At 38.2% G+C, this 9,504-nt stretch overlaps 1 protein-coding gene across 2 annotated transcripts; it reads right to left on the reverse strand.

Moving 5' to 3' along the window:
- Positions 1 to 379: 379 nt before the first annotated feature.
- On the reverse strand, positions 380 to 6,538 carry LOC113007966 (complement C1q-like protein 2). 2 transcript variants are annotated; one of them, XM_026145057.1, is made up of 4 exons: positions 6,495 to 6,538; positions 1,325 to 1,438; positions 1,104 to 1,238; positions 380 to 1,023 (listed from the first exon to the last, which is right to left on the reverse strand). In XM_026145057.1, the coding sequence occupies exons 2-4, from the start codon at positions 1,347 to 1,349 to the stop codon at positions 737 to 739; spliced, it is 447 nt and encodes a 148-aa protein (XP_026000842.1). In that variant the 5' UTR covers positions 1,350 to 1,438; positions 6,495 to 6,538; the 3' UTR covers positions 380 to 736. The 2 variants fall into 2 exon arrangements, with proteins under 2 accessions (XP_026000842.1, XP_026000841.1); XM_026145056.1 differs by lacking the exon at positions 6,495 to 6,538 and having other exon boundaries at positions 1,325 to 1,559.
- Positions 6,539 to 9,504: the final 2,966 nt, after the last annotated feature.

Genomic DNA, 9,504 nt, shown 5'->3' on the forward strand with positions numbered 1-9,504 from the left:
AGGGAGAAGCAGTTTTAAAAGACTGACCAATTTAAAGTGAAAAAAAAAATTAATATTTAATATTTTTATTGCACTTTTTGGGGCGTGGTCGATAGTGTGCATTTTATGAAATGCGCTCCTGGAAAAAAAATAAAAGGCGATCGAAATGACTCTTGATGCCAATCTTTAGTCCATCTAAAGGCCTAATTATAATAACAATCAAATATTACTTCAAATGTTATTTTTTTAAAATATTGAGTTTTTTTGTTTTTGGGGGCTAAAAAAACAGGGCGCTCATGAAGTAAAACTGGGATTTAAAGGGTTAAAACAACGAAAATATAATTAAAACTTTATATGAATATTTCAGGGAGAAGTAGTTTTAAAAGACTGACCAATTTAAAGTGGAAAAAAATATTAATATATAATATTTTTATTGCACTTTTTGGGGAATGGACATTTATGTCCATTAGAGACCAAAGTGGATGTCTTTTTTAAGGACCCCCAAGGGTTAATGAGTTTCTGTGAACTTTGATGGCTCTGATAACTTATCCAGGAGCTCATAAAAGATCCTTAAGAAACCACTGGTTTCTGAACTCTCCACTACTCAATAAACAAAATAAGGAATAATAATAATAATAATAATAATAATAATAAAACATTGAAAACTTTGAACTCCTTTGGAAAAAATTTGGAAAAAATGCATATATTTATCTTACCTCATAAGAAGTCATGCAAGCATATAACCATGTTGTTTACATTACAGTGTAAACAGAAGAAAACCACTAAAAGTATTATAGTTCATGCTGTCGTCATAGACAATCCTGTTCGCCTGGAGCTCCACATACACATTGTCTCCCACTTCGAGAGGGATGACCACAGCATTGCTACCCATGTCATTGGCATCACTTCCACTGGTATCCCAGACGGATGTCAGTCTTTTACCATTCTTCATGAGGCTTACAACGGAGTTGGGAACAGAGTTGAGGTTGTTAAACATTGAGAATCGAAAGAAGTACATTCCTTTGGTCATGGCTGTGAAAATCCCTGTCAAAAAATTAAAGCTGGTGAGATTTCACAGGTTTTCATGACTCCATGCAACACTTTCTCTGTTACAGAGATAATACCTGTTGAAGGATTGTAGCCACTGCCTGTGTTGGAGAAAATGTTCTTGTACCGCAGTGGAGTAGGACTGTCAAAAGGGCCAGTATTTCCAAAGCCAGAATCAAGGAGGGCTACAGAAAAGGCTACCTGAGGAATGCCTGAAAGCAACAAATTTAATAAGAATTTCCAGAACAAAATTACATTTCAATCTTACAATTAATCAAACCAGGTTGACTCATGTTACCTCCAATACGTTTCTGCAGATCCATGACTTCTTTTTCAGTTTTTTGAAGCTTGATCTCTAGAAGCGTTATTTTATCCGCAATGTTTGTGACTTTCTCTCCCACAGCTCCCAGGTCTTGAGTTATACGAGTGAAAGAGCAGACATCACAAATTTTGTCACAATCACTTTTAATCTGAGAATCACAAAGACAGCTGCCGATTGCCAGAATGAGGACTGCAAATGACTTCATCTTTGCACTTTTGTGCTCTGCTTCTCTGTTCAGAAGTCCTTGACTTTTATCTCTTCAGAGATGCAAAACAGGATGTGGCCAACTGTAAACATTAAAACAAGTTTTACTGGTCAGGTCATTAAATACATCAAATATTAGCTTTAACATCCTGGCCAATGTCAAAACACAAACTCCTCACAGTGCAATCTTTCCATCCAATGTTCAGCACACTGAAACATAGAGGCAAGGGAAAGAGCTGTAGGACACAGATTAGTGAGTGACAAAGCCATAATCCAGGACAAAACAACATTAGTACAAAGAAACAAATAAATATAAAAATAAGTTATGAAGTTATGAATGATCAGTGTTGGGACTAACGCGTTATTAAGTAACGCGTTACAGTAACTACGTTATTATTGTGGTAACAAGCACGGTAACTAGTTATTATTCCAAAATCAGGAATGGGTTAGTCGTTACTGGGATTTAGATAGGGTCGTTACTCGTTACTTCGTGTGGTGGCTATCGCGGAGCTTCCACAGATTCAGTAACATTAGCAAGTGGTGGAGGCCAGCAGGTGGAGGATGGAAAGGGGACGCAGAAGGAAAAGAGACCCGAGGCGGCCGCCGGTCCAAGTGTGAACTGAACTTCAGGTAAGAAGTTATGACCTGCAGTCTCTCTGGGTCAGATATGAACCAAGTTTAGGTGGAGTTTATTTTCGCTATTCTGACTTTTTCCACTGGTGTCAAGCCAGCCTCCAATTCGAGACTTGCAGTCAAGCCAGCCTCCAGTTTGTTTTACGTTCCCTGTGTATTCAAAGTATTACGGGAATGGATGTGGAAACCGGATTTCAAAATAAAAGCCAATTTCGAGTGAATTAACAGATATGTTAAGAACATAATAATGTATAATTTAGGCTTTTATTTTCTTTTTTTTTTACAAACTCTAATGTTAGATCTATATGACACAGCCTTGTACCCTAATTGTGCCCTGTCACTATCAAGGCCATCTTATTTTGGATTTCAAAGTAAAAGCCCTGTGAATCTTCATTTTTGAACTACTCTTTCAATGACTTAATAATGCTCTTAAAAGCAAAAGTCGTATTTCCAAATACTATTTGAACTTTATATCAACACTTTCCAACCACAGTCTTTTTCACAGTGATACCATATCAATATCAAGTCAGTCTGATTTTGCCTTTCATAGTAATGGCCCTTTGAAATTGTCGATATTTGACTTAATCTTCTAACGATTCAAAATGCTCTAAAATGAAAAATTCTTGTTTCCACAGGGTAAGTCCACTTTAGATCAACAGTATACAGCCCCACAGTGATACCATATCAATATCAAGTCATTCTGATTTTGCTCTCAAAAATAAAAGCCTTTTCAAATTGTCCATAATTGACCTAACTTTCAGTGATTTCAAAATGCTCTAAAATGGAAATTTCCTGTTTCCACAGGGTAATTCCACTCCAGATCAACAGTATACAGCCCCACAGTGATACCATATTAATATCAAGTCATTCTGATTATGCCTTCCAAAATAAAAGACTTTTTAAATTGTCCACAATGGACCTACCTTTCAGTGATTTCAAAATGCTCTAAAAATGAAAATTGCTGTTTCCACAGGGTAATTCCACTCCAGATCAACAGTATACAGCCCGACAGTGATACCATATCAATATCAAGTCATTCTGATTTTGCCTTCCAAAGTAAAAGCCTTTTCAAATTGTCCACAATTGACCTACCTTTCAGTGATTTCAAAGTGCTCTAAAATGGAAAATTCCTGTTTCCACAGGGTAATTCCACCTTAGATCAACAGTATACAACCCCATAGTGATACCATATCAATATCAAGTCATTCTGATTATGCCTTCCAAAATAAAATACTTTTCAAATTGCCAAGATACGACCTACTCTTTTAAAGATTTCAAAATGCTCTAAAAATGAAAATTGCTGTTTCCACAGGATAATTTCACTTTAGGTCAACAGTATACAACCTCACGGTGTTACCATATCAATATCAAGTCATTCTGATTTTGCTTTCAAACATAAAAGCATTTTCAAATTGCCCATATACGACCTACTCTTTTAACGAATTCAAAATGCCACACCAGGTTGGTCTGATTTCTCATTTGTAAATGGTCTGTATTTGTATAGCGCTTTACTTGGTCCTAAGGACCCCAAAGCGCTTTACATATCCAGTCATCCACACATTCACACACTGGTGATGGCAAGCTACATTGTAGCCACAGCCACCCTGGGGCGCACTGACAGAGGCGAGGCTGCCGGACACTGGCGCCACCGGGCCCTCTGACCACCACCAGTAGGCAACGGGTGAAGTGTCTTGCCCAAGGACACAACGACCGAGACTGTCCAAGCCGGGGCTCGAACCGGCAACCTTCCAATTACAAGGCGAACTCCCAACTCTTGAGCCACGATCGCCCCAGCATTTGGCGTTTTTTTTTTTTTTTTTTTTTTTTTTCTAAATGACATCAGAAACAGCAGTATGCGACATTACGTGATGGCAGAGCTTCAGTTCATCCTTTGTCATTTTTTTTTTTTTTTAAATAAATAGGACAGGGGGAATGAATGAGAGAAAGAGGGGGAGAGAAAGAAAGAAAACCAAAGGGGAGAAGAGACGGTGAGAAGGGGGGGGAAGAGAGAGAAAAAAAAAAGAACTCCTGGGTCACCTGTATGGAGAAAAAAAAAAAACAAACAAAAAACACAAACAGAGGAGACAGCAAACAACAAAGAGCAACATAATAATAGGGAAAACAAAGCACCATCACAATAAACTAGCTAGTCATAGATATCAATATTTACTAAATAATAAACGATATTGTGCAGCACGCAAGATAGACAGCGCACAGTGTGCTTTGAGGCAGCAGCCAAGAAAGCTTTAGTCCGCGTCTGTGAATACCCATGTGTGCATACCTGTGTGGATCAGCATGCTTGCATTCCAAAGGTTTCTCCATGTAATGATCTGCTAGGGAGTGTGGGGGGGCCACAGCCCCGTCCTCCAGGGTGTGAAGTGGGTATGGAGGAGATCAAAACTCCAGACATCCAGAGGCCCCCAGAACACAAGAGACCATGGAAGACCAACAGAGGGGCAGCTGCGCCACTGTTCCAGTAAGAGCTGAGGAGAGTCCCAGATGAGGGCTCGCCCAGCAGCCGCGGAGCAGAAGTCAGGGGGAGTTGCAGTGACGCGCCCGTGAGCTCCGCCGGCCCCCAGCTGTGCCTGAGTGACCGAGCCCCAGGCCGAGAGGCCGGGGGCACCCCACCTCCAAAGGGGGCCCGAGCGATTTGGCGTTTTTTTGCTGGTTTGTCGGTAGCAGCTCCTGAAACGCAAGACTGCCACGCATCTGTTCGACCAACGCCAGTTGATCTAAACGCCAGTAGATCTGGAACACCGGCCGTGAGAAAGTGTTTTTTTTCCCGAAAGGTCAAGGCCCGCCGCTCGCACGCTCTGTCTGCGCATGCGCATCCCAACGACTGACCCCCTCCGTCCGCTCCCGGGAGGTTATAGTATGACGTGTTCTGACGTCACTCTCTCTCTCCCTGTCATTTATTTGGCTCGAAACACATATTAACAAATTGCTCAGTGATGAACAACTACTCAGATCATTTACCTAAGCAGTGCGCTTTGTCAAAACAAAGTGTGTGTTCATTACACTGACATTCTGTTCTGCAATTGTTATTTACTTGTATTTTATAATTTGACTTTACATACTGCTGGGTGGTTTACAATAAAAAGTTTACAATAACTAGTATTATCATTAACTCTATCACTGAACTCTAGCAATACTATCCGGTTGTTCAGTCTGACGTCACTAGCCGTGTCTGGGTCTAAACTCCGCTGCAGGTCCATATATCAAACGATCATTATGGCATTACTGAGAGTTGAAAAACTGTCTAAAGTCTTTCATCTTTAATAAAATGATCAGCGTTCTGCTCTACCAGGTGTAACAATTGAGTTTAACATCCAGGCATCCATGAAAACGGAATTTATGACATTTAACGGAATTAGAAGTTAGCAGGGAGTTAGCTCGCTAGCTTCTATCTAAATACAATATAGCATGTCCTGACTGCGGGGTTTTGGAAACAAATTAAAACGTACAGCTCTGTTATCACTTCCAACATAAATGAAGACAGAAAACTACACAGCAGTGACGTTTGTAGGGTTACTGAAGTTGGGCTAGCTGGTATATAATGATGTGCTACGTGACCGCTAGCGACACAGCTATGTTAGCATAATATAAACAAGCTAACTTTTTTTCCACTCGATAAAAGTTAACGTGAGTGTTCTCGGTGGTCAGAAACAAATGTAATCGCATGGCAGGATGCTGTAAAAGGACCAAACTTCAGCCAGGAGAACAACTGAGATAATCCATCCACAATACGAGGTTAGTCATTCATATACTGTTGCATGGGCTGGGCTGTAGTTACATCCTAAGGTTTTAAAAACTGAGCTTAAATAAATGATTAGTGGTAATAAAAGACGAGGGAGGTCAACAGGGATCACTGACTGTTTTAGGAGCTTTTTGAGATCAAATAGAAGAAAATACATAGCATTAAACATGTTAACAACACAAAAGCCATATTAAACGCAGACTACTTTAGACCCGGAAGTAGGATTCGTCGCGTCATCACTGAACAACCGGATTGGAAGCACTGGGAATAAGGTGAAGAATCATACTGCTTACTCAGGCAATCCATCAAAGAAAGATTTAGACAATATGTACAAAAATTAATGTAATTGTTATTTATAATATGTATGTAACTTTGTAATTTCAACGTGTTGTCGCCTCTTGGCCAGGACTCCCTTGCAAAAGAGGTTTTTAATCTCAATGGGACTTTTCCTGGTTAAATAAAGGTTAATAATAATAATAACAAGACAGAAAAACAGCTAACAAAATAAGACAAGGAGGAAGACACAACTGAAATGGAAATATGGTCACCTACCAATCAAAGTACAGAAAGCTCATATGAGGTTATAAATATATAAGACTGAAGGACTTTTCGTGGGTAAAGACAAAGTTCCTCTAACATCTCCTCCCATGTCATACTGGACACAACTCAAGATGCTGTTCTCTTTGTTCTCTTTGAACTTTAAATTAAACTTGCGCTTCATCTTAATTAGTCAATCATGTGCTTAATTATTATGTGCTACTGAGAGCCACAGGTATGATCAAATTTCTTTTATAACAAGAAAAACAACAACAACAACAAAACATGTTGTTGTTTAACTCTACCTCAAAAGACAACACAGGTGTAACAGATGAAATGGTCATAGCTCAATATATATAGAAAATACTTTTATGAAGAGGTTTCTGTATAAAATTAGTAGTAAATTAATTTATCCGGCTTATTGCCACTACCTACTTTTGAGATATTCAGACACTGTTAAATTGCACACACCGTTGTGTAGACCACTTTTATCAGTTGTGCTGAGTGCTAAAAATAATTGTAGGTAACTCGTGATTTATTTTTTCATGGAAAAAAAATCAGCTGATCAACATCAAATATCAGCTTGGTAAGTAAACCCAGGTTTACCTTAACTAGGTACTCACATGAAAGTGGTGGCAATGGCAACATCTGATTCACAGTCACATTGATCGGTGCACCAGAAGCTGAGTGGAGGATTTTAAATATGAACAGTAAACTAGAATACTACAAAGTTATGAACATTTCACACACATGATTCAGGATGCAAGTAAAATTTCTGCTGCAGATAAATCAGAGATGTGAGAGAACAAACTCCATACTGTAGTTTAGTGTCAAAAATGCTGGAGCTGCTGTGCTCACAGACAGCTGCATGCTTGAGCTAAAGAGGCTATAATAGCTCTCTTTCATTTCCTCTGATGTGTTCTCATGCAGTTCCTGCATGTCCATGTCTCTTTGTAACTGCATGGTTCATCAGCTTAGAAGTGATCATAGATGGAATTCAGGTTCTCCATATACTGACTCCTCCGCTTGTTATTTTTCCAATGAGCAGTGCGACCCTGTGGTTGATGGAGTTCCAACTATAAAGCTAGAAAGTGCAAAAACAAAACATGAGAGAAATTAGACCAGAGACATGTGAGAGTGTTACAGAGAGTTTTACAGATGACAGAGATCTTCTGCCCTCCTCTGACTCAGAAGGCATCTCACTGCAGACTGGACCTTGAGTCCGTTTCTTCATCATAATTTTTCTTCAGAGAAAATGCAGTGACCAGTAATAAAACCCCTCATCTTAGTACTGTGGAGGTGTTTTAGGGACATTATAAGATCAGTGTAGGTTCATAAAGAGATTTTAAATCGTACAGTGACCACATGAAATGCAAAACATTTTGAGAATTTGTGGTGTTTTAGCACAACAGTAAAATCTTTGCATATGGTGTGTTTGCTGTAACTCGTTAACATGCCAATGCTGTTTGAAACTATTATGCAAACATGATAACTGTTTTTTCTACTGCATGAAGAAACATACCTCATCAAAAGCACAAAGGGCTGGTTCAGCCCTTGTAGGTTAGCATTAGTTTGCAGTACTGACAGAAGTAGTGAACAAATTGTATGATTTCTTTTATTTTGTTACCTGAAAAAAAACCACACATTTTATTTGTTAACATTATCTTGCAATTTGAATTTTATTTTTTTAAATCGTGTATTAAAGACATCATAGACACAATTTTTTTCAGTATCCAATATCCAGGTCTGTGAGCAGCATGGTATGAGCTCCTCAAACTAAGTTGCATTTAACTATTCTTTTTTATCTGATGCAATTTTCAGATGTTTCAAAACCTAGACATATATTTCCTTATGTACATAAAATAATTGTAGTTTAGAGTAAAGCAACACTTTATATGCAGGCAGACACAATAGAAAATGATCACTGATAAAAATACTGACAAAAGTTCAACAGCAGGATAGAAAAAAAGCACATTGATGCGTTTATTAGAAAGTTAAAAGTTTTTACTCCCCTGCAGAGGAAGAAAACTAGCATGATCCCACATAGAAGGAATCCAATTGCAGATGGGAGTATATATAAAAAATACTTTGATGAAATGGATTCTGCATAAACAAGCAGCCAATTAATTTTAATTGCTTATTGTTTACTGGAAGTCATTATAACTGTTTTTTTTATTCTACCCAAGTTTGAGGTTCTCACACAGTCAAATTCTATGTAATGCTGTGTAGTCCATCTAGGCCACTTATGATACATGTATAAAGTCCTTCATCCTCAGGTTGAGCACTAAAAATAATTATCTCACTGGGTAACTCGTGATTTATTTTCAGTTTGTAAAATGAAAAATTTGAAGAGGTGTGATTCAGCACAACGGAATATTGGAAAGCAGATCTGCCGTTGCTCCAGGAGATTTGTTTTGCATTTATGTTGGATATGTTGCAAGTCAACGTCACTGAGCCTCCTCTGAACACCAAGATAGACCTGTGGTCTTCTTCAGGCTTCTCTAAAGTTTAAATGGAAAAAATAAATTAAAAACAAGGTATCTATTTAATCTGGATAAAAAGATGATTCACAAACACAAGTGTGCTCTGTACCTGCAAAGACATGGCACATCACTAAAAGCTGAATGAAGAGCAGTGCTGCTTTGTGTGTTGTTCATCTTATGTGGAATGAAACATGAACTTAGGTTGCATGCAGTGTTTCAATGTAACAACAAATTGTAATAAATGAAGTAAATAAAGGGCTGTTCTTCATGTTATAAATGAAAATAAAATAACATGCCTTAAAACTGTGGTGGCATAGATTAACACCCTTTACCCACTTCACAGTTGTGACCATGTTGCATACTTAATCAGTATAGTGTCTATAAAAACTTTTGTAGACAATTGTTTTGTTTTATTTTTTATTTTGCTCACACCTAAAGACTAAATGTGACACAGTGCATGCAACAAAATTGCAATTTTACCCTGTCATTAGTGAGTAACAAAAACAACAACAACGCTGTCATGAAATAATGCTTCATCTAAA

Source organism: Astatotilapia calliptera, chromosome 16 (assembly GCF_900246225.1).
Source record: "Astatotilapia calliptera chromosome 16, fAstCal1.2, whole genome shotgun sequence".
In the NCBI taxonomy this organism is placed as follows: Eukaryota; Metazoa; Chordata; class Actinopteri; order Cichliformes; family Cichlidae; genus Astatotilapia; species Astatotilapia calliptera.

Excerpts from the sequence above, each read along its gene's own strand:
- LOC113007966 (XM_026145056.1), bottom strand. The coding sequence starts at position 1,553 with ATGAAGTCATTTGCAGTCCTCATTCTGGCAATCGGCAGCTGTCTTTGT. Across the intron at positions 1,239-1,324 it reads TCTGCAGAAACGTATTGGAG|GCATTCCTCAGGTAGCCTTT; the intron begins GTAACATGAGTC and ends TGTTGCTTTCAG. Across the intron at positions 1,024-1,103 it reads TGGCTACAATCCTTCAACAG|GGATTTTCACAGCCATGACC; the intron begins GTATTATCTCTG and ends ATTTTTTGACAG.